Source organism: Ischnura elegans, chromosome 6 (genome assembly GCF_921293095.1).
Source record: "Ischnura elegans chromosome 6, ioIscEleg1.1, whole genome shotgun sequence".
Taxonomy (NCBI): Eukaryota; Metazoa; Arthropoda; class Insecta; order Odonata; family Coenagrionidae; genus Ischnura; species Ischnura elegans.
Window position 1 is genome coordinate 119,014,616 of NC_060251.1, and position 26,268 is coordinate 119,040,883.

Below are 26,268 nucleotides of genomic sequence, written 5' to 3' on the forward strand. Positions count from 1 at the left end.
CTGGATCTCCACGCGATAGCTAAAAAATACTTGATCTCGGAACGAAAGCAGACGACATTAGACAAATTTTGAAAGTAAATTTCAACTGTTTAATATAAAATTTTCTTGTAATAACGTCGTACTCTAATAATCTTGCGTGTCATCAGTCGATATATCGATCGATTTTACAATCGAAATGGTATCATTCCAGAAGCGAATGTCTACGGCTGTTGCCGTAATTTGAAAGTCAATATAATTTTGCCCAATTTTTATGATGTTTAAAAAACCAGTTGACTTACTCCGGGTTGTTGTTATATTCTCCGAGTACGCTGTGAGAAAGAAAAATGACTTGTCTTCGCTTGTCTGAGCTTCACTCGTCCTCGTTCTGTAAATATATATAGGATAAATCACGGGAGATAGACGCCGTAATCATGAAATCGTCTCCGGGATGTCCATGAAAAATTGCGATTTTTATTCACATGGTATTGTTTTTCATGGTAGCGCTCATTTTCTTGATTTTAAATGTGAAAAGAGTTCAGGAAGGCGATCCTATGAGAACTACCGATAGTAATTGTAATTATGACGACTTTTTCACTGATTGCAATAACCCCGACTGCTATTATTTACTTTCCTCGTTAGTACGTTTTCCTGGTTAGTACGTTCATTTTTCGTGGTCCCTTCAGAAACGTACTAACCAAGTTCCACTGTACCTTATCAAACGAAGAAAACTTTCCGAACTTAGCCAGTTTTAATAGGTGATTATTAAGACATGTTTCCCTGAGCTCTGTGCCTCATGCATGCATTGGTAACCTCAGACGATGTATAACTCCTATCATCTCGTGTAGAAACTAGGTCCCTGTGACGTCATGCGGAGTGGAATCGCATGGGCGCCAATCTGGCCTTTTTCAAATGAGGATAAAATTTGACCCTTGCCATTCGTCTAAACTGGTATTTCAAAAACCAAATACAGTAGAACCTCACTTATGAAACTTTCAGCGGAAAACCAAAAAAAGTTTCATAAGTGAGGAAGTTTCATATGTGAGGTTTTTTGGTATTTAGCATGAAATCCTTTCCTATAGGGGCTGGTTTGTTTCCAGGATGCAATTACTCATTTGGAGGCAAGAAATTGAAGCCTAATGATCTTATTTTCTCAAAAGTAACACCCCAGATGATGTGTTACTTTAAGAGAAATATAATTTTACATTCCTGAACAACTTTACCAACGGTTGAACGACTAGCATTTCTGGTACTAAGCTGCAAGGCTATCACACTGGAGAGATTTAGGAATGATGACACTAAATGTTCACAGAGAAGCCAATTTTTTAAAAAAGTGAACTCATTAAAAGCGGTTTTCAGGAAATTCATTTTACGACCTACAGGCAAACCCCAGATTGGAGATTGAAGAAATGAAATACCTGAGGAAAGTCATCCAAATTAACCCCGCATTATAATTTTTAATAACCCCGGGAGCAAAATTTCACTAATGCATCACGAAGGTTTCACACCCTATGGACCCGGGTTAATGGCAGAGGCAGAAAGTTTTCAGAGATGGCTCGATCCCTGCTTGAGAGTAGTGTGGACGGAACTTCCAGTGCAACACACTATCCGGCATATGGGACATTAAGCCCTGGTTAAGCCTATCGTTACAACCTGGCTAATTCCAACACAGGGTTTCTATACTCACTCTCTTACCTCATGGTGCAATTGCGCAGTATATTTAAATATATTTAAATTTACTGCGCAATTTTAAATGACCCCAGCTGTCAGTTTTCTCCCTCTAAATACCATGCCATAGATAATATGGAGCACCTGGCAGTGGCGTAATTATGGTTGGGGGATGAGGGGATGGATCCCCCTCCAAAGCCTCAGAGAAATTTAAAAAAATTTTAAACACAAGTCTAGCTTTGATAAACAGCAACTGCATCTACTTAAAGTTAAATTTTATGTGCCAAAATGATGTAGAACATATTTACAGGCAAGCCATTTTTTTTAATTTTACGGGAATCCCCATTGCCTCGGAGGGGTGGGGGGTGAAGCCGCCCCCCAGGTACTACCGTCACCCCCTAAGCATATTCCTAATTACGCCACTGGTACCCCAGATATTCCGTGACTAAGTTCACTTTTCCGGTGCTTAGAAAACTTTTAAGTGAGCATTTGAAATAATCGCGCAACTGCTGTCATTGATGAATGGACAGCAATAGATTAAGAGCCCGGAAAAATCTCCCCTCTCAATAATGTTTACGCACTAAAAAAGAATTTTCCCATGACATTTTTTAATATATATATATAATTTATTCCATTTACAATCAAATATTACATTTTAGAACATACTTAAATATTTTGGAATATATAGGTACCCCTTTTAGTAGTTTTGGGGCTACCATCATAAACTTTTTACATAGGTCTGGTGCTAGCACACATGAGAAGTAAAATTTCTTTGTATTCAGTTATTTGTTCTATTGCCGATTGCATTCATTATTACAAAACGTATTTCAAATGTTTGGACAAGGATAGCTATTTTTCTTATTTTTCTTATATAAACGCATAATTACATACATAGAATATACAATATACCTTTTATTGTAAACTTTTTAACCCACCTTTCTTAGTAGAAACTCTACTTCCTCACACATCATAAGCCATTTTTTAACTGCTGATTTAAATCCCCATCTTTTTTCCGAGTTTGCTACATTACTCGGCAACATGCTAAACAATTTAGGCCCTAAGTAATTGTATGACTGTCGATAAATTTCGGTCGTCGGCCTAGGTATATGGAAGTTTCTCCAAGCTCTAATGTCATAGTTTTGTGGTCGGGCCTTTTCACCACTACGGTTATAGAATATTCTAAGGACTTTATAAATGAATAAATGCCTTAGTGGGAGGACATCTAATTTTTTGAATAGAGGAAATGAGTGGCTTTTCCTATACGATCGTGTTATAACCCTGATAACCCTTTTTTGCGCCACTATCAATGGTTTAATGTTGATAAAATATGCTCCACCCCAGCAGGCTATTCCGTATTGCAATCTTGAATTAACGAGAGCATAATATACCATTTTTAACACTGATTCAGGGCATATGTATCTGAGGAAGTAGAATTTTCTTACAATAGTAATCATTTCTGATTTTAATTTATTTATGTGAGACTTCCATTTACAATTTTGGTCAAAATATATACCTAAATATTTTATGTGACTAACCTGTTCGATCAAAATACATTTATCACAGGAAGTAACATTATCTTTTATACAATTTGCACATTGATAGTATAGTTTACTTTTGTTTGAGGTAGATTTACTCATGCTAAACATAATATATTTCGTTTTTTCACTTAACAACATATAATTAGCCGAAAACCACATATTGAGTGTTAATAGATCACTTTGTATGTGTTCATATAGATCATCAACACTATTAACAGAGTAACTTAGTGCAGTGTCATCTGCGAATGACGTTAATTGACCTTTAAACCTGCCAGCACATAAATTGTTTACATATATTAAAAACAGTATGGGTCCCAACACAGAACCCTGTGGGACACCACAGGTGAGTCGAATCTTTTCACTGTAGCAATTTTTGAGACGCACACATTGATCTCGATCACAAAGATAACTTTGAAACCAATCATATGCGGTTCCACGTATACCCGCTTCCCATAATCGATTCATTAGTATGTTATGATTAATGGAGTCGAAGGCTTTGGTAAATTTTAGTAATAATAGATTGAATCTACCGGGTATAGCTTCTCTGCCGGCATTCTTCCGCGAATTCAGCGCCGGGAACTTCGACTCACAAGCCGTGTGACTCATCTTCACGTAATATTTTGCTTCCCCATATCTGAAAACAACACCAGACCGTTTTTGTACTTCGATATAATGGTTATAAGTCATTCCTGAGTCGAAAGGAACTGCCTTATCTCTCGCGTTTTGAATTTGACTTTACTGATTACGTTACTACTGACGACGCGAGTTATTCTCCGAGGGCATTCGTACTAACTCTGGTTCAGTTAAAAAATACACGCTTGCCACCAGGCAGTCAAGGTCAAACTATATTTCACACAAACCCGCAGATACAAGCTGGGTCAGTTTTGATCTGCACGCCGCGTAAGCAACTTTCCTCCGGCTCAATTCGTCCCGCGGATGAGGGATTAGCCCGCGGAATGAGTCCACGCATGCTGTTTTTGCCATCATGTTGAATCACCAACGGCTTACGTCCATACTACAAATACGATAATATTTTTTGGATGACCGTGGAAGCCAAAATTTTGGTACGCGAGGATTTTTAACGGCTCATTTAGGTGTTATTTCACTGGGCGACGGGAAGCATAACCTTGGAAAATTCTAGGCAATCTTCCGTTAGAGATAGATATTCCGGATTAACGATCGTCTACTGCAGTTAAAATTAATATCTAATTAACAGCATCGCTCATAATTAAAACTTATTATTCTTCATTGATATATCTATGTAATGTGCGCATACTACCCCCGCTCCTGAGACTAAAATCGGCGCGCCTACCGCTATCTTCTCGTAGATCAGTTCTCTGACAAGTCGTACAAGTAAGGTATTTTATCACATTGGACTGGAAAAATACGTTTCATAACCGAGGTCGTCGTATAGGTGAAGAGTTTCATAACTGAGGTTGGAAATACATGGGTTCATATGGGGTTATTCACCGGACCAAAAAAAATCGGCGTATAAGTGAGGTCATCGTATAACTTAGGGTCGTATAACCGAGGTTCTACTGTAATTTGTGTATTATGAATACAGTAATGGTGGGTAACGAATAGCAATCATTGCCTTTCGTTTTCTTTGATGAAGGAAACTACCCTAATGTTCCAACTTTGGCCCTGACTTAATATTACCTCCCATCAATTTGTATTGCATAAAATTTTCGAAGTATTCTTCCATCTGCAGACGAAAACAAATTGGTTAATTTGAAAGACAATAGATTTTGGAATTAACTTTTTGTACAAATATGTAAGAAAATTCAAGAAGGGCATAATTCTTTAACCAAACTACTTCCAGTTTACACATTACATAGGTCTACTCGGAAGATGCTATATTTTGACTCAACACACTTTCTGATATGAATGAGGTACCTATTAAGTAAATTATTATAATGTAATATCAACTAGATCTTACAATACCATAAAATGATCTTCAAAACAGAATATCATCGATAGGTAAGAGTCAGGAGCAGCCTTGAACGATTTATTCCGTATGGCTTGTGCTTTAGGTACGGGAATGAATATCTTCTCCAGGCTTTCGTTTCAACGTCAAGATGCAATTTGGAACAAAAAATCATTAATAATTCTTTTTTGAGTTCATGTTTTCCGTGCTAGTCGTAATTTTTAGGAAGCAAACTCCACCGATTTCCGGAAACTCTCGCCGCGCTAAAGAAGGCGACGGAATACAGCGATACTCCACTGGTGACTACTGCCTTGTGACGTCACATCCCAATCAAGATGGAGGCACTGTGTTTCAGCGCAACATGAAATTTTCCGACTATCAAAATGTTTTAAAGTGCATATCCCAGATGCAGGAAATAAAAACGACTATACTAATATTTCTTTTTTAGGCTAAACTTTCAAATTCGGCAGCAAAAAATAATTAGTGCACTTCCCTATACTATGACGTAGGATGCTACATGATAGGGTGTAATCTTAATGCAAGTAAGGCATTTAAAAAATACATGTTAGTCATTATTACATTTAATAATTACATTTTTATATAATGTATATCTCACTCGACTTGCATATGAATCACTCGACTTGTAGCCCTGTGCTATTGCCCTATGATAATTCTCGTACAGACTACAAATTTTACCAATGTGTTGTATTACTCCTTCAGATTCAGCATATTATAATGTGGTACAATATACAGAATCAAAATAGACATTATTTCTAATGCACAATTGAGGTAACGGAATCTTATGCCTTCAAGATGCAGAGTAACCCTTTGCGTCAGATTAAGCATGAACAAGGAGCACCCATGGTTGCTGGGCAGGTAGAGAATGCCAGGTCCACCATCATGATCCCGACTACCTTATTTTTATGGGTAACAGTAATTGTTACTATGGTATGATAGCTGTAATAATGAATCAATGATTTAATCAGTGTAAATTTGTATGTAACCATGTGGCTTAGTAATGATAAACCACTCTTTTCATTGAGGCCCCATTCCCACAACGAGTGTTTGAACGAGAGTAAACATGGTGGCTGAAATCAGACTGCATTGCAAACATCTCAAGTTTATCATAGTTTTAGGATCAGAAAAATGTCCACTGTGTGTGTGCGGCATCAAATCATCCATCACTGAGACTTGATCCGTGGAACCTCTGATTCATTACATGATACCTTACCCATTACACTGCAGGAAGGTTTGTGCCTTCAAAAAGTTTCAATCCAAATATGTCGGCTATTTTCACAGATGTCGCGACAAGAGAAAACTCCATTCTAGATGAGTCATGGGCGAAGATTACTTTGCAGAATATGGGGAAGAATTCATTGCTGGATCTTTTGCGCATTGTCATTATGCTTAGCATATGATTGCGTATTTTCCCTGGTTGTGTGAGAGCATTCTGAGCTCAAAATTTGGACGTCTTTAAGCAGTAGTTTGTGAACTGACCACTTTCAGGTTCAAATGAGCTTTGCATTATTTTTTTCCGCCACTGTACTTGAAAGATATCTTTTGATCCAGTTAGATCTCCTGTAGGTGTTGCTATTACAATCTTCTTTGCTTTTTCTCATCCCATTCTCAGTACTTAATTTCTTTTCTTATTTATTTACATATGACTATTTTCTCCTCTAATTAAAATTTATGCAAAAAGAAATGTACTACATAGATGTTACGGCATCAATCGGGGTTGTTCTTGTGTTCGAGTGAATGAATACTGTTATGCACATGTACTCCTGCAGGTTCATGGAATCTGCTCTAGGTTGTGACATGGCGAGCCTTAGCCTGGAGGATGACTCGAGTGAGGGGGATGGGTTGAGGAAGCATGGGAGCGGCAAGGGCTCGCGGCCAACGCAGGCGTGGCGGACGCAATTGCTCCACTTGATGAGGGAGCGTCGGGACCGCGAAGAAGCACCACTGGAGCTCAACCATTTTGAGGAGGCGATTGAAACGTAAGTCTTCCCTTTTGATCATGGGCAGTGGCCGTTTAGCATCCATCTTGCTCTTCTTGTGCTGCTGTGTGGGTCTGTATCTATCTTTGTTACTATCCTTGCATATCCTTTGATATAGAAAGCTACTGAGAGTATGGTCTGGAACATGCTGTTTTTTGTCTTCATTATCAAAAAGGTTGAGTTGCCGACCTGTGAGACAAGTCTCCATTGCCAATCTCAGGTTAAGTGTTTTTATAGTTAACCTTAAGCCAAAGATGCAGACAAATCTACTTCATTAATTTAGGAAGGCAAAACACTGCTGCAATTCCCCTTTACTAAGAATGTGTAATTAAAATAATCATGTATTTAAGCTCTTAGGTTCAGCAATTATTAAATTAGTTTTAAATCAATCGTGATTTTAATAACTAATGAAAATATCTTTTCAAAGTAAATGCATTTACTACTTAGAGATGTGGTACTTTTTAATTTAATGGCCAGGTACTATACATATTTATACATATTATATTGTGTAAAAAATGTTTTCTTACAATATGAGGGAAGAACATTAAAGAATTGAATATGTATGGGTTACTTTGGCATTGCAGCTCATCGTGGGTGAAGAGTGGAAAGGTTTTGTGTCTGCTGCCATCTTCGTCGACCCTCACGCCTCACAGCTGCACTCTGGAGCTGGAGTGGGTGTACGGTGCGGGCTGTGTGGAGACGGAAGGTGATGCGGCAAAGCAAGACGCCGGGACACTCACTGCGCTCAGTGCTGATGGCAACAGGACCCTGGTACGCAGAACTGCAATCATTCTCATGCTTGCTCCATACTTGCAAACTTTTGGCTTGAGTTATGGGCTGCAAGCAATTGTGGAACATTGTAAAAGAATAAGAATAATTTTGTTTTTCCTCATTGATTTATTACAGAACTTCACTGTAACCTAGGTTTCGAAAATGGTCTCTACCATAAGGCACGTTAGTAATGAAAGGCATTGAATTCGTAGTCACTCAAACTTGGGGAGGTGGAATCAGGAAGAAAGGAGTTTGGTTTTATATGCTTTGGCGATGGGGTGGAGTGTAAACGTAACGCAAGCCCGACACATTCCTTCCCAATTCCACCTCTCCCCAGTTATGTACTATGAATTCCATGTCTTCCATTACTTATTTGCCTGATGATGAAGGTCCTCTTTGATACCAAGTTCACAGTGAAGTTCTGCTATAAATCTATGTGGTAAAACACAATTACTGTTATTATCTTTAAGTGATGAGTAAATTCCACATATGCCTCAAACAACTGAAAGGCTGTGAAAGATTTTCATAGTTTAGGGAAATGAGTCATCCTGTTTAGAAGCCTTCAAAATTGAGGGGTTTATACTCCAGGCTGTGATTTTTTTTGCCAAATAATTTTAAGTAATGGGAAGCATCCAGATAATTTTGGATTTTAGAAATCTAGGTATTCCCTGTGGAAATCATAATAACCCATTAATAATTCAATTTTTTTCCAATAGAATACAAATTGCATAGTTATTAATCACACTCTTAATTCCTGAACTCATTTGAAATTTGTGACTTTAGTTATTCATCATCAATGTTGCAATTTCTGCACCTGATTTCTTATAAAGATATTAGAGATGGGTTGGTTCTGGTACCAGGTTCTCAGTACAGCCGGTTCTTGGCCAGTGGAACCAGTAGCGAGAACTGATTGCATAAAGTCGGTGCTTTGCAACCAGCTAGGAACGGTGGGGAGGCTTTGAATTTGGTGCCCAAAGCCGAAATGGTCTGCAGCCTAATCGAGGCCTAAAAGTGAAAAAAAGATTAAAAACACACATATTACTTTCCAACCGCATGGCGACCACGTTTTTGTTCTTTTGAGTTTTTCGCTCACATTTAAGGCTCATCAGTTTGTCACCGTTGCCAAAATTGTAACATTCCCATAGCCACGGCTAAACACGAGCTGACTTTTCGCCTGCCACCATCCATGGCACTGTTCTTTCAACTTACCATAGGTCTCTATGGAAGTCTTCAAACGAGTCGAATGGTGCCGTTGATGGCACGGCACCCATTTCAATCCAGCCCAGCGATGAGCCGTCTACAGCGTGAAATACAGACAATGCTACATTGAGGCCATATTCAGATGAAACAACTTTTCTTAGGCCACTGTTCTCGTGAAATTCAGGTGGGTTTCAGACAAGATGACTCTCTGCAACGCCGCAGGCCATACCGTGAACTGTGGCTGGTAGAAAATCATTTCGTCTGAAAGTGGTCTTACGATTGATACATGTACATATGCAGTAATTCTTCGACATGTGAGCAAGACATGTTCAGAGAACTTCTTTGTAAGTTAATAAACGTATGCAAGGCATCAAAAGGTGTGGTTATCCTGCAGAATGGAACACTGCATTACAATTTTGCATTTACTCATGGCCGCTCACTTTATCCACTGTGTTGCTGAAGTGGCATGTTGACCAGTTTAGTGTTGAGGTTATAAGAACCGTGTCTGTGAAGCATGCGAATAAGTTGTCAATTAAAGTAACAATTGAAGCTACATCTCAGAATATATTTTGAACTGACTCACAAGTTACTACAAATTAATGGATGATGTTGTCAGGAGTTTGGGGAGTTTCACCCTGATCCTGATGTGAACTGTGCTCCAAACATATCTTGCCCAGCCCTTCAAAATCATCATCGACCACTATTGTTTTCAGTGAATACCTGTTCAGTACTCAGGCAATATTTCTGCCAAAAAAAAAAGATTAGACCCAGATAGGGTAAAAATGTTGAATGTTTAGAATCAAAACCTGACGAATGAACCAGCAGCTGCCTGATGTAACATGACACATTGGTCAATCATGCATCCTTTAAAAATATGTTATTTAAACTTTTTTACTGAGCAAATAAATTTATGGAGGCAATCTTAAGATTTTGTTACAGAGCTTTCCTGCTATTTTACATGTTTGATGAAATTTTATTCATTCGCTTGTGGTTGTTCATATTAATTTGCCATTAATTCAGATAATAATAGTTCATACTTGGACCAAGTATTGAGAACCCAGAACCGATGGGGAGAACCGGACGGGTTCCGAGAACAGAAATATATTAAGAAGCGACTCAACCTTAAAATATATCAAAGTTACAAGGGGTCTGCCTCCAATGTCTCTTTCATTGTCGCCTCAGTTGCAATGGAGCCTGAGTGACATTCGGTGCATAGCTCCCTGCAAAGGGTGGGGAGTCAGCGACGCCTCCTCCGATGGCAGTCTCTCTCCTGCTGCAAACGATGCTGACTCGGAATCTCCCACGGCACTCTACTCGCAACCGCGCCTCGCCATCCACTCCACGCAGGCCACCACTCCCCTGCGCTTGCAGTTTGCCTCTGAGAAGGACCTCGAAGACTGGACCTCAATTCTTACATCTGGTATAATCAATATTTTGAGGCATCTCTTGAAGAAATTGCTTTATTTTTTATTTAATTAATCATAGTGAATTTCACATAAATAAATTTAGATGACCAGTCTTGTTGTGGTTCAACATCATCTGGTAGGCACACAGGAAATATCAAATCTTGACCTGTGGCATGGCTCTTAAGAGGACGTATTTTATGGCCCTTGCCCAACATTGCTAGCCTGGCATTGTTTTAATCAGTGTACCGGGCCCAGAAGGATAGGGCCCGTTCTCCAGGGTTAAGAGAGTCCGACTGCCATAAGTTTTGTTTTAGGTTAATATTTTCTTGCTGATTAACTGAATGTGCAAAAACAGCCATTTTGAATTAAAAAGGAGAAAAATTATTTTCTAAATACTATGTCCACTAATTGTCCACCATCGTAATTAAGGCAATCTTGCTGCTTGGCCTTGAAATTTTGCATAACCTCTCGTAGTTTGTTGACAGTTATTGCCGCTATCTTTTCTACAAGTGTTTTTTTGGGACCCTGAACGGTTCTGGGTTGATCTGTTTGAAAAAACTTTGTTATTACACAAGCTTCCAGCATCTTCCACCATTTGGGTAAGCTTCCACCATTTAGATATAAAACTTTGCATGCGATCCAACGATCTATCTCAACTGAAATAAATGGTAGAGTCTGCAACTGGTGACGCATCTGTAGCACCCACTTCCCAACTCCATCTCAAGGCCACCTAAAATCATCCTGTTCCACTGTGTTGTGAAATTTTCATCTGTATTCATTACTCACTTTGTCTCTCAAAGTTTGGGCGTGTTTTAATGGGCTCAGTGATTTTCGCTTCACACTTCATTGCTTGTTGTTGAATTTTTGACCCAAAACAACTCTGTTACAATGCCCCAGCCTTAATATTTGCCAGATATGGCTTGGTGTGACTTTTTCATATTTCCTGAAATCAAGAGAACCAAACGACCGATGTTTTACAAGCATAGATGACATTTAAAGAAATCGCTGACAGAGCTGAAGGCTATCCCTAAGATCAAGTTTGAAAAGTGTTCAAGGATTGGAAGAAATTGCTGGCACTAGTGCATAATAGCTAGTGGGGACTATTTTGGAGGCAGCAAAATTAATGTATATGTATAAATAAATATTTGTTGCAAAAAAAACTAAAATTCATGTTACATATTTTCTGAACTCGTGTCATACATATTTTTCCATTTGCAGTTTGCTGCCAGTTGCAAGGTCTGCAAGGCCCTCCGAAGCCTGGATCCATATGGGCAGCAACATCAAATGGTGATGTTTTTGTCTTTGATCCCTCAAACCTTAAGGTATGGGAATTTTAACTTGATAATGTTTTTTTCATCCATATAAATTACTCTTGGACTAGATGATTCAATTAATAGCAACTAAGGAGAGATCCAGGATTTTTTTCTGGGGCTCATGGGTCTGATAGGCAAACGGTCTTCTCATATTTGGGATTAAGAGAAACATACAACTATTACCCTACAGAATGCATTCTTCATCTCCATACTCCATATCACAAAACAAAAGTAATGGTATTAGAAAAGATATTATATTTCTTAAAAACAGACCGTAAATCTTGTCTATTTTTTTAAGCATCTGGGAGGGAGAGGGGGCACTTTTCCCCATATTCCCCCCTAAATTCACCTAAGATTACAACCATATAATTACGTTTTCTTCTACCTTTCTTTATACACCCACTTTCAGATTAATGCTCCTAATTTGTAGAAAGCGTGTGCTAATTGAAATATTAACACTCGGTAGCTTAACTGGCTAAAGCACTCGGCCGGAAATCGAGGGATCCGGGTTCGAATCCCGGTCAAGGCGAATGATTTTTTCTCTGTGGATTTTTCGCACAATTGAAACATTGCCATTTGTGCCATCAAGTAGGTACATATGACTTATGTTTTTGGAGCTTTGAATTCATCCCTGATACGTTACTATCATCAATTTTCACACTGTGGATCTATTTCTTTATTTTCTTTTGAAATTATTTACTTATGTCTTCAAAATTGCTTCAAACATAATTATAAATCATTTAAATATTGTTTTAATCAATTTTTTTGGCATTTTGCCAAATAAATATGAACACACACCATATTCATATGAATGTATATGTAGTCCCCCCTTTTATTTCCAAAAGTGACCGTAGTAAAAGTAAAGGGAGGACTAAATTGAAACGCATTTTTTTTCCCAAAACTGAAGCCTCAAAATTGGAGGGGGGGACTATATTCTGAGAAATACGGTATTAACAGCAACTGAGCAATTGGCTTTATATCAAGCCATACATAGTTGGGCATGTCATATTATCATCAGGTATCACTTTTACATTGATAAATAACACAGTCAATCATTATTTTATGAATTATGGTTGGCTTATTTTTAGCATTTGCATGGGTGATATTAACCCAAGTAAAGGTTGCCTCATTCGCGACTCGGGCTCCCATTGGCTTGACGTCACTGTAGACCCAACTTCCAGTGCCATTTCAAATTCTAGCCTTTCCGCGGGCGTAACTGCTCACCGCAGCGAGTTCTTGAAGTTACCCTCTATCGAATACTATAAGCCGAATTTTAAATTGAATGCCGATTTATGAAAATAATAATGCTAAGATTTAAAAAAAGATAAATTCGTGTATTCAGACGCTATAATGTTCTGATTAAGCGATGAAATGGGAAGGTGTGCGAGTTAATTCCGTGTCCACAATTCCGTTCCGTGTCCCTTCCTGTAACTCTCAAAACACTGTTTTCCTTGCTACTTCCGCAATATAATTTAAACTTAGATTTAAATGGCTTGCAGGAAATACACAAAAAACGAATTAGTTGCTTTAAAAAATTACAGTGCCGCCACTTTTTTAATAGAAATTATGCCCGTTTTCATTCCTCACCGGGCTTTGAAAATATATATAAGACAAAGAAAATTATGCAAGAGGACTTTGAAATCCTTTACTTCGATGGGAAGAAAAAATAAGCATTTAGATTGAAAAGAGTAGCAAATTTACCGTCATTACCATTTTCAAATCATTTGTAATAGGAATTCAAAGTGATCATAAGTTAAGCAATAAATAATACAGATGGAACGGAGTCAATATTATGCTGAGAGAAATAAGAACATTGCCCGGTAAAATAATTTCTAGAAATGGAAAATGAACCACCAACAATTGCCGCTTTCAAAATAGCACCATAGTTGCCCGCTCGAGTGGAGAACGGCCTTCAAATCAGAGGACTATTCACTATCTTAAATCCCACAGAAAGTTTAGCATATCCACTTAGTTTGTCTGACTGATTCACTTTCACCACTTTTTTTTCACATGTGTGGGGGGCGAGATGCGGTCAATGAAATCGATTAGTTAATGTAAACAATAAAAAGATTTTTAAATTTAAGCACCCACCTGTGATATGAGACATTCCGTCCAGCTTTCTTCGTTTTCGATAGGCTGTTGGAGCACGTTGCCACAGTACAACGGGAGCCCGACATATCCGACGGTTAAAGGTGCTCTTCACCCTCAAAAAGTTCGTCTTATCAATAGTGGATTTCAAAGACGATTTCCAGTGAAATTGCAGGAAATGTGTTCAGATTCGCGTTGAACACAAGGCGGCGCAAGGTCTCAGGAACTTATTCTCTTTCAATTTCTAGCGCGCAAACAATGTATTGGCTAGGATCAGCTGGGATACAGGGTCTACAGTGACGTAACGGGACTTCTGCTGGCGCATGTGCAGTTATGAATGAGGCAACCTTACAGTCTAAGAACCTTGATATTAACCACCAAACATTTGCAGCTAGGGCTATCAAAAATTAAAAAAAAAACATTGAAATATGAAAAAAATGCATTTTTATTTTTATTTCACAGAATTTTCATTGGAAAAATGCCATTTATATTTGTTTTTGTGTGAGGAATAAAATCGCTTTGTAATGCATGGCGTTTACCTGAATTTCTACCTAAATCTAATTTTTGGTTTTTAGTCGTCTCCGAGATCAGGGGCGCAGCTAGGAATCAAGACTAGGGGGGTTTTAGGAGCAATTAATACTTTGGGGCGTGGGGGTATTGCATACCCTCAAGGGTAAGCGGGAGGTGCAGGGGCCCTCCACCAGAAAAATTTTTAGATTAATGGTTCAAAATGACTAGTTTTACAGCTTTATTAGAGATATGTGATTAACCTTAACACTATTCTATAAGTAATATCAATACAATTAAGCAAAATGGATTAAACTTAAAAATGTCTCTTAGCTCTGGGGGGGGGGGGTTTATCATCCCCCAAAACCCCCCCTCGCTGCGCCACTGTCCAAGATAACTATTTAACTTTCAAGGATAGTTGTCCCTTAAATTAAAGGTATTTGAATTTTTAATGTTATGTTTGACTGTATTTTTATGTAAGGTTTAGTAATTTGGCCAATATTTGGTGTAAAACATGACTAAATCAAGAAAAATTAACATTTTGCAAAAAATGACCTATATGTATTTGAAGAGCAGTACATCTGGAACTATTACATGTATAGAGCTAATTTAAGTCTCATTTTGAAGAAAATGTATTCATATTTAATTTTTTTAAACTGTTAACCTCAGATAATCCATATTTTTGGAAGTAAAAAGTAAATATGAAAATTGTGAAATTTTCTATAATTTGACCCCCCCTCTCCCTGAGTGTTGCACAGGACTTTCAGACTTTTAAATCTGTATTTTTAATATTGGCACTGATCTTAACAACGTATTAAAATCCTGGAAAAACATTAATTTATGGTTTGGCCCATTTTTTTATTCAACTGGCCTAAAAAATGTAATCTTTGCAAAGAAATTAGCTCGCAAGATGTGTCTTTCATGTGAATTTCTTTTAATTCTATTTAATCCTATCATGATAAATAGTTAAGTTCCAGTTTCAGGGAAATATGCATTTGAGCAAGAACTTGTTTATTTTGTTATGTCGTGGTAGCTGGAGCAGTGGGAGGGGCGTGGCCACGGCAACAACTTGACGGGGGAGAATGAGGTGGGCCACTTTGCCATGGAGTGGTCATTCCGCGGGAAGCAGGCTCCATACACGAGAGACCTGCCCAATGGAATGCCCACAGGGTCCACTGTGGAGATCCATGGCACCATCAGCAACAAGCCTAAACGGTAGGAACTGTTTAATCTCTGTAAGTTGCTTCTTTTTTCAGAGGTTCCATCTCATACACATTGTACAAACTGTCCAGACATTCTGTGAACACAATTTTTTGCCCTCTCCATCTTTCATTGTGGCATTACTCTCCCTTCTTGGTTCTTCAGATCCCTTGAAGCATTCAATGGTCGTTCTTCATTTTGCTGTTCCTCTCCATCCTCCTTCCTTCTAGCATTAATTTTTCTCTCACCATGCATGACGTGATCTTATCTTTGCTGTTTTCTAGGGACCAAATGAGGCCTTTGTACTGCAGTCCAAGTTGTAGGAAATATGCAAAAACTTGCTCGCTAAATGTGACACCGCTTTTATGTACCTTTTGCATGGTCTCTTACATTTTGCTGATGCACTCTTGCATATGCATGTCGGTTTCTTTCATTGTGCTAGTTAACTCACGCAAATTCACAACTGTGTGCAACATTTTGTGCTTGTGCACATGCCTTCAAGTGTGGACCATATCTTCATGGCTAAAACTAATTCCCCAATATCGTGCAACATTGAGTCGTGCACAAAATTATAAAGCACAGCTCTTGCCCGGCAAATGAATCTGGATTGTTCCTAGTTGAGCATTCCCAATGCTTCTTTATGATTTTCACGATTGTGCACAGCGTCTCCAAAGCCAGGGTCTAACGCCATCCAACAGTGTTTGTCTATCTTTTGTGCCTCTATCCTCTAGCGTCATGCATAGTAGTTTGGACCATTTGCCTTTAGAATAGCACGCCTAAATTCCATCATTTCATCACTGTCCGCCATCTTGCTTGGGCCATAATTTACTGACTTATTACAGTATTGCACGTCCCTTTACCGTAAATCTTTAGTGTTTGCCAGTGTCTCTGGGCCCATAAACCTTATATCTTCATGCGGGGTAGTTACTTGATTTGTAATTTGTATAACAAATGAACACAAGATACATCATAGCAGGCACATTCTTTATTCAGCAATAACATCCCAGATGACAGAATTCATTTACCTCTTTGCGTGCTTACTCCAGACTTAAATTTTATTGCTTGCCTATCATAATTTGCCCATGAATTAATGGTTGAGGCCAACTGTGTCAATAAATAATTTGTAAGCGGAACATCTTGAGTTCGCAGAGACGTGAAACCGGATGGTAATGCTATTCTGATCCCCATGCCTAGTCACTCATGTGAGTGCGTGGGAGTGATGCTGCCATCAGCACCTTCCGGGAAGCCGGAGGCCACGTGTGGAAAAGGCAGAGGGCAGTCGGCAAAAAGTACTCATGTGTAAAGGCCGCAGGCCAGGTGTGCGACGCACGGTGTGTGATTGATAATAAATACCTTCACGAAATGAGTTGATTCCATAATTCCTCTGGAGTGCCAACCCAATTAGAAACCACGCGCTTACAACTGGTGTCAGAAGTGGGATGTTGGCCTCCAACAAAAAGAGGAATCAAGTCTATAGTGAAGGTAAGTGAGGATGACGGGCAGGGTCAGTATATTGGGCCAAGAAATGGATCTCCAACGCGCGTTAGACACGTTGACTGCGCAGTTAAAGGACCTGCAGGAGGAGAACGCTAGAATGAGGGCTCGAGAGGCCGAGAGACCTATGCATCTCCCCGCCCCGACCGCTGAGAACTACGCGGATAGACAACCGAATTTCGCCCTCTTAGCGTCGGTTGAGAATTTCTGCGGCGGACCAGCGGAGGATGTGGATGCCTTTCTCGAACGGTTCGATAGGGCTGCCTTGCTGAGTAAGTGGACGGAGGAGGAGAAACAGCATGCGATCAGGCTGCGACTTAAGGGGGCCGCGGATACGTATTGCCGAGCCAAGGCCGAGGGGAGAGAGGCATTGACGTATCCGGAGATTACCGGACTGCTGAAGGAGAGATACAGGTCGAGTAAAAGCCGGCGGTATTACCGGGAGTTGCTGTCCACTCTGCGGATGAAGGCGGGGGAGACCATACAGGAATTCGCGGATCGGGTTCGTGAAACGAATGTACGGACCTATTCTGTCGAAGGCACTGAGGAGAGGGTGGCTGCCATCCGGGAAGAGGCCGACCAGAGGGCATTGGATGCCTTCTTAAACGGTCTCTCTGGCGAGGTGGGCAGACAAACGCGACTGAGGATGCCAGCGACGTTTGATGACGCCATTGAGAACGCCACGCGCATCGTGGAGGTGGAACGGCGTGCGAAGAGGCCAGTTGGGGAGATGGAAGTCTTTGCATCGACGGCAAAGGCGTGTTTTTCGTGCGGGAAGGAGGGTCATTTCGCACGCTCATGTCCGAGCCGCCCCCGAGGGCCCTGCTTCGCCTGCGGCCGCCAGGGGCATTTTGCGAGGGACTGTAAGAGTACTCCGCGGCTGTCGAGCGACAGGAAGCCGGATTTAAACTAGGGTGGGGCCGAGTTAATCGCCGAACGCGGCCCCCCCAGGAGGTGGCGATCACACCTGTTTGCTCGCTCCGCGAGGCAAATGGACTGGTAGTACGAGTGGAGATGGACGGACGGGTGTGGCCCGTGTTAGTGGACACAGGAGCCCAAGTTTCCCTAATAACTAGACAGTGCAGTGGCAATTTGACCCCTACTTTCTCGCCCTTGAGGATACGAGGGATTTCGGGGGGGCACATGCGAAATTACGGCGAAGTGGTGGCCCCTTTGAGAGTTGGTGGCATGTCACTGATGCTGCGTGCGCAAGTGGTGGACTCGCTGGGCGACTATGCAGGACTGTGGGGGATGGACTTTTTAAGAGAAAACGGTGCAGTGATTGATCTCGCTCGGGGAGTGTTGGTATTGAATGGAAAAATAGTTCATTTGGCCGACGCGCGAGAGAGTGCGTCGACTAGGAGGGAGGCGGCGATGGGCGCGGTGGGTTGTTATCAGCGGGCCCCGTCCGACGGGATGGAAGGAAAAGTGGGCGTGGTTTCGCCCCAGCGCAAGGAGAGAGGGGGAAGGAGGAGACCGACCGACGGGCCGTCATCGCCCCCGGCTGATGGGGCCGCCCTAGCGGCGACGAGGAGCCCGCTCTCACCGGTAGTGGACCCGGTGCTGGCGGCGACCGACCGTGATCTTCCTTTCCGCCCCGACGCGGCGAAGAGAGGGGGCGAAAAGATACCACGAGGATACCCCACGAGGACGTGCCATCGCCATGGAGCAGTTGACGTACCGGTTCGACTCCTGCGCGCTGAAATCGTTCCGGGTAGAAGCGTGCGACTCCTGCCTATTTTCTTGGACACCGAAGTTTGGCGGCCGGGTCAGGAGTGCCTGGTGGAATCTGCCCTGGAGGAGGAGGAGTGCTGGGTGGCCAGGTGTGTGTGCTTGGTGAGCGATGAGGGAAGCGTCACCACACACGTAAGTAATTTTGGACCTGATACACTTACGCTAAACAAGGGGACATTGATCGCGAGAGTAAGCGAGGTGCACTCGGGTGAGGACATTCAAACGGGCCGCGAAGAGGGGACAACTGGATGGGAGGAAAGGTGCGTTGGGGTAATGGAAGTGAAGGAATTCGGAAGGGACATTCGGGATAAGTTGGGGCACTTGAAAGGGGAGGAACGAGAAGTACTAGCCCCAGTGATTGAGAAATTTCAGAATTTGTTTACGCAAACGGGCGGGCCCCCTGCCACTCACCTAGTGGAGCACGAAATTCCGACGGGTGATGCCCGCCCGATTTATAAAAAACCCTATAGGACCCCGCACCATCTGAAGCCCCTGATAGAGAATTTCGTGAAAGAGCAATTAGACGGGGGGGTCATCCAGCCTAGCAATAGCCCGTGGGCGTTTCCGGTGGTGGTGGTTCCGAAAAAGTCACTGGATGGCAAGCCAAACTATCGATTCTGCATAGACTTTAGGGCCCTTAATGCTATCACTAAAGCAGATGTTTACCCCCTTCCCAATATCACAGAGACTTTGGAATATTTAGGCGGATGTAAGTACTTCACGACCCTCGACCTCACTAGCGGATATCACCAGATTCCGATGGCCGCGAACTCGCGTGAGAAGGCCGCCTTTATCGTAAACAGCGGCCATTACGAATACGCCCGTATGCCATTTGGACTTAGAAACGCGCCCGCGACATTCCAACGGATGATGGACGGGGTGCTACGGGGGATGACGCCGTCGGAATGTTTAGTTTATCTAGACGACGTCATCGTGTTTAGCGATTCGATTGACACTCACGCCTCACGGCTAAGCAAGGTATTCGAAAAGTTGGAAGCGGCCGGCCTGTCGTTGAAATTGGCTAAGTGCCACTTTGCCCTCCCACAAGTAAAGTACCTTGGCCATGTTATCAGCGCCAACGGGATCAGGCCCGACCCAGAAAAAGTTGCTGCGGTGCGCGATTACCCAACCCCGAGAACGGCAAAGGAAATTCAGTCATTTTTAGGACTTACGAACTATTACCGCCGGTTCGTGGATAACTACGCCGTCCTCGCCCGACCACTGACGGCGTTGCTGCGGAAAGGGACTACTTTTAATTGGACGCCTGAGTGCGACAATGCTGTGGAGAGTTTGAAGGAAGCGTTGACGAGTAGTCCGGTATTAATTTACCCCGACTTCAATCGATCTTTCATCATCTCTACGGACGCGAGTAATTTCGCAATAGGGGCCGTGTTATCGCAGGTGATCGATGGGGATGAACACCCCGTTGCATACGCGTCTCGGCAAATGAAAAACCCCGAAATAAACTATACTACAACGGAGAAGGAACTCCTCGCTGTCGTGTGGGCAGTGCGACAGTTTAAGTGTTACGTGTTCGGCCGTAAATTCTTGATCGTAACTGACCATGCTGCTCTTAAGTGGTTGTTTGGTCTCAAGGATCCAAGCAGCAGGCTAATGCGTTGGACACTTAAGTTAAGCGAGTACGATTACGAAGTAGCGCACAAGCCCGGGAAGGCGCATTTAAATGCCGACACGCTCAGCCGGAAAGTGAGGGGCGTGGTCGCTGAGGGAGCGATAGACTTCGCGGATGTGCAAGGGAGCGATGAGGAGTGCCGAGGGTGGAGGGAAGACAAAAATTTCGCGGTAATCGACAACGTGTTGTTTAGGAAAACGAAACGGGGGAATAGGACTGTGGTGCCGAGAAGCTGTAGGGAGGAAATACTCAAGCAATGCCATGATCATATAATGGCGGGACATTTAGGTAGGGAAGCAACGGTGACTCGACTAATATCGCAATATTGGTGGCCAGGTATCGAAAGAGCCGGGAGGGAGCACGTCAAGCACTGCATTGCGTGCAATCGAAGAAGCCCGTATGGAGGCTCTAAGGCCCCCTTGCAGGAAGTGCCTTATGCCTCGCGGCCGTTTGAGTTCTTAGGGCTAGACATTGTAGGCCCTTTGCCGCGAACAGATAAAGGAAACCGGTTCATATTGACAATTGTGGATCACTTTTCACGGTATGTAGTCATGACGGCCATGGCCGACCAAACTGCGGAGACGGTGGCTGCGGCGCTTGTTAGACACTGGATTTTGCGATTCGGAGTTCCAAAGACGATCCTCACCGATCAGGGAACCAATTTTGAATCGGAGTTGTTCCGCGAGATGTGTAGACTGCTCGAAGTGAAGCGATTACGCACGTCATCGTATCACCCGGAGGCGAACGGGAGGGTTGAGCGAGTGCATCGCACGATCGCCCAAATACTGAGCCATTACGTAAATTACAATAACAACAATTGGGATTCTTTATTAGACTATGCAGTCTCTGTGTATAATATTAAAAAGCACCGTAGTACAGAGTACTCCCCCCACGAAGTGATATTCGGATTTCCGATGGCCTCCCCCTTTGAAGTCGTGGCGGCGAACGGTGTTCCGTCTGAGCACCCGGCTGTGGGAGAATTGTGTGCGAGACTAACAAAGTTGTGGGAAGTTTGCAAGGAAAACAATCGGAGGGCACAAAAGACGCAAGCAGAGGGGGTAAAAACAAAGGGAAAACAACGCAGATACGAGGTGGGCGACTACGTATATTTACGCGACCCGTGTTTGAAGCCAGGGCAAGTGAAAAAGTTTCATTGCCCCTGGGAAGGGCCGTATCGAGTGATAAGAGTTTTGTCCGATTGCAATTTAGAGTTGGAGCTTCCATTTCGAAAAATTGTGGTGCATGTGAATCGTGTGAAACCTTACTCAGGTTCTATTCCACCCCCGGATCTAGGAAGGAGACGTGCTCGCCCCCGAGGAAGACCCCGGAAGAATCCACCCCTTCCTCCCCAAACCCCAATTCTACCCCCTTGCAGTGAAATAGAGTTCGAATCTGAGGAGCCGCGGCGGTACGCCGACGTTCCACAGGCCAGCCAGCTGAGAACGGATAGCGGGGAAGGGTTTGACCCCCCTCCCTCACCCACTCCAGACGGCGAGGCGCCAGCGAAGAGGGAAGGTGTCCCTTCCACTCCTACCGGCCAAGGGGATAGCCTCTCCCAGCGGAACGAAGCAGCCTCCCCTCCACCGCCTTCCCCTCCCCTCACAAGGCGGTCCCCTTACCCCCTCCGCAGCCGACAGCGAACAGCTGAGAGAATCGCAGCCCCTCCCCTGTCCCCTGCTCCAGCACCCTCACACTCCTATTCGCTCCGATCACGAGGACCCTTGTCCACGGTTCTAGAGGAAGACGAACAAGAACAATGACCTTGGTATTCGCCATTTTAGTCGCCGCTGGGATAGCGGGACTTGAAATAGCTCAAGAATTGGTGCCATTAAAAAAAAAACTGTTTGGTATTTGATCGTGGACAAGATGTGGGGTTAATAGAACACGATTGGATGGTGGTAATTAATTTTGATTTGAAGGAATGAATAATGAGTATAAATTAATAGGTCTATTGTTTGACAGAGCTAAGGGGAGGATACGTGATGGGGGGCGGGGACCCCTAGATAATGGGTATGCAATGTTAGAGTTAAGGTTGTAAAAATGAAGGGTATTGCTTAACAGTGATAATGTGTAATGTGTGAAGTGCATCAGTAGTGTGGGGCGGGGTCGTGGGCAGTGAATTGCCAAGAGGGTTTTTAAAATCCAGGGATTCCCGTGCAAAGATGACGAGTGCTTGGGAGGGTGGGAATTTGTGATTCTAAAAAAGTGTAGGCCACGGCCGAAAATTGAACTCTGGACCTATTCATCCACTTGAATTGATTCATATATTTCAAATTGTACGGTTTTCTGTTAAGTGCGTTAAGTTTTTTTTTTTTTTCTTTCTTTTTCTTTCTTTCATCTATCATTGGGTAACTTTTCATCTTTCTTTGTTTTATTGTGATTTTAATGGTTTCCATGTATTCTAGTATTGAATTGTTGTGTTTTTAGGATATTCAACAATTCACTTTGGAGGGGGTATAGTTGTAAGCGGAACATCTTGAGTTCGCAGAGACGTGAAACCGGATGGTAATGCTATTCTGATCCCCATGCCTAGTCACTCATGTGAGTGCGTGGGAGTGATGCTGCCATCAGCACCTTCCGGGAAGCCGGAGGCCACGTGTGGAAAAGGCAGAGGGCAGTCGGCAAAAAGTACTCATGTGTAAAGGCCGCAGGCCAGGTGTGCGACGCACGGTGTGTGATTGATAATAAATACCTTCACGAAATGAGTTGATTCCATAATTCCTCTGGAGTGCCAACCCAATTAGAAACCACGCGCTTACAAATTTGAATTTTTTACTTTAAAAATTTGTATCAATCAAGGGAAGGTTCTGTTAATTGCTGCAAAAGTCTGTCACCCAAGTTTGATGACCATATCTAAAAGATTAATTGCTCATTGAATTTTAAAACTAAGTACATCATTTTAAAACACTTTTATTTCTAAATAACTGATGGTATTCAAACTATGTATTTTGATCAGTGTATTTTTCTGGTTGCCACATGGACACATCATACTATTTATGGCTTCATAGCCTTGGAAGGGATTTTCAAAATTTCTTTAGCACATGTTGTTAGTAAAGCCTTGAATAATAGTCTTATAAAGTTAAATGTTTACTGCCCATACTAGTATGTAAGTAATTTTTTGCAAAGGTATTAAGTCATTATTTTCTGATCTGAGGATCCAATAAAATCACCAACTGGACCATCATCTTGCTCTTGACTTCATGGATGTGAATCAGCTAATGATATATTTGCAGAATCTATAAGTAAGATGATACATATCAGTTAACGTTGATTTCGGGTTACGAGCGATTTTGGGTGACAGAAGTTTGCATTGTATAGTATGCTCTGGAATTGAAAAATTTTCGTTCCTCTTTATTTAGATTTGCAGTCAATCTAATTGTTGGGTCTGGGAAGAAGAACCAGCGAACTATTGCATTACATTTAAATCCTCGATTTGAGAGTGACAATTGTGTGTCAGTTGTGTGCAACTCAATGGTGAACGGCACATGGCAGGAGGAGGAGAGGCCAGAAAATTGTGAGCTGGCGCCTGGCAATGACTTCATCATCACCATCGGCACCAACAACGACTGCTTTCAGGTGATAATGGGGATTTTTTTCTTGATTGGAGCTTTTATGGTGAATACTGATGAATGGATATAAGGGTGTATGCCATATGGAGATTTGACCCAAGCAGGAGAAAAAGAGGATTGCAAGGATTTTATATTTAAGCTATGTTCAATGATTCGTACAAAAAAGATTTGTTTCAATGGAACTGTGCATGGACTCGGTTTGGCATCTATTTATGCTGTGAAAACAGCTGTTAATCCTGTGTTTCCCCAGAGAGCTAAGAGTTTTTCCATAGATCTTCATGGCATCTTCAGGCTGGGAATGTGTACAACATGTTTAATGTTGCGTCTCATGAAAATAGGTTTAACATGTTGATGTCCCAGGATGGTCCCTGAAATTGCAAGAGCATTGAACTGCATTTAGATGTAATTTAAGTTGATAAAAAATTTGTTTTAGTGTAAAAATGTATTCTTGGAAGCCTTCTCATAAAATATGGATGGCATCAATTGCAATCTATATGGACACCAACAAAAGACCATGCAAGCCACGTGTTTTCAAACAGCTTCACTCACACAATCAAATTTCCAAAGCTTTGATTATTGGCTCCCAGGTGTCAGAACACTGTTTGGATTGATGAGTGCCTTGTAACATGATGCTGAAATTTGCAAACAAGAGTGAAGGGGCTCCACTCTATTTGTCAGGGATATATTTGTTGACCCTCGGTGCATGTGTTTGTTTTAACTTAGCTGTTCCTTGCATCTGATTCTTGTGGATGTTTGAGATCCGTGGGCAAATGGGCACTATGTATCATTCCTTCCGCAGGTTCACATTCAGGGCCAGCAGGTGATGGCAGACAATGTGAGCATCTGCTCATCGTCATCCGCGGCCCCTCTGACCTCCACCACCCTCTGCTTCAACCATCGCATTTCCCCCAACTCCATCTCGCTCATAGAAATCAACGGGGATGCCACAATCACCACAGTCAGCTACGCATCGCCACAAGTAAGTCTCCATAATCATAAAGAAACTGCTTGATAAAGTTAAATACGTAAGTTAATAACTTTGTCTATTCCAAGCACTTCATTTGGTACTCCTCAACTAGTTTCTAAACAATTGTGTTATTTAATAGAGAAAATACAACCTTATTTCTCATATCAAATACATAATACAATGCACCAATACGTTTAAGGGGGGCTTTTGTAAAAGAGAAAGGAGGGTTGTGGAGGAATTTGTAGACTGACAATCGCGTGAAGGTCAAAGGTGAGTCTGAGTATGAATGTTTTTAAGTAAATTGATATTATAATTCTCTAAAAATACCATTGCACATAATAATTTATTGAATTTCATATTCATTTTTACTTCCCATTTTTTAGCTGTTTTCTGAAGTGTTTTTTGACCATCTTTGAAGAGAGCACATTGTAGATGAAATTTTTTTGTTGCCTGTGATACCTTTTTTTTACTTAAAATTATATTTTTCATCCTTAGAAAGCCATTCCAATGATTGCATATTCTAAAACCTAAAACAATGGTAGGCCCTTGAAATGTTTTTTTACATTCAGCATTTAAAATTTTGTTCCCCCATAAAAAAACCTTAAATCAGGATCTGACTGTATATTTTCTTAAATTTCATTTTAACTGAATAAATATTATTACAGGTATATACCGAAGTAATCATGCTTTATAATTTAATGTAATGAAGAAACTTAATTATTTTATCTATAATATCATTTGGGCATGCATGTTATTGTATTCTCATTGCATTGTGTCATGATCGTAATTCTTTCATTGATTTTTTTTATCTTTTTATATATTCAAAATTACAATTATACAATGGTCACCCTCTAGACAGCAAAAACCTCCATGCAACAAAATCTTTTCATGATCCCAAGAAGTGTGGTGGAAAGAGGTTTGAGTGTCGTGATATATTCAGTCATTTTACACTGGGAAAGAGAATATCCACACAAATGGTCACTATCAGGGTTTAGCTAAAAAAAGAGGTCCTCACCATTATGTAGCAGAAATTTATTATAAATTACTGAAATCCTGAAATGAATACAACATCCCTTACCTTTTTAAGAGGAATTTCTACAAGTTTAAAATATCAATATAAATGCATTCTGTGGAGAAGTTTTTTCAATGATAGATTGTGGTATTGTCCTTAGTAATGTGTTCCTAAGCTTCTTTTTTTTTATTTTTTTACCAAAAGGATATATGTTGCGATTTTATTTTATAATGCTTTTTTATGGCCACCTTGTACGTTTTTTTATGTT

General features: G+C 41.5%; 1 protein-coding gene across 1 annotated transcript in view; it reads left to right on the forward strand.

Moving 5' to 3' along the window:
- The window catches only part of LOC124161467 (tectonin beta-propeller repeat-containing protein), an 88,151-nt gene that overhangs the window by 25,489 nt on the left and 36,394 nt on the right, over positions 1–26,268 (forward strand). Inside the window, exons 10-16 of the mRNA XM_046537788.1 lie at positions 6,897–7,106; positions 7,691–7,877; positions 10,260–10,497; positions 11,702–11,805; positions 15,425–15,606; positions 23,812–24,028; positions 24,821–25,000. Of these exons, the coding sequence (XP_046393744.1) occupies positions 6,897–7,106; positions 7,691–7,877; positions 10,260–10,497; positions 11,702–11,805; positions 15,425–15,606; positions 23,812–24,028; positions 24,821–25,000 (1,318 nt within the window). The remainder of the gene's footprint in view (positions 1–6,896; positions 7,107–7,690; positions 7,878–10,259; positions 10,498–11,701; positions 11,806–15,424; positions 15,607–23,811; positions 24,029–24,820; positions 25,001–26,268) is intronic.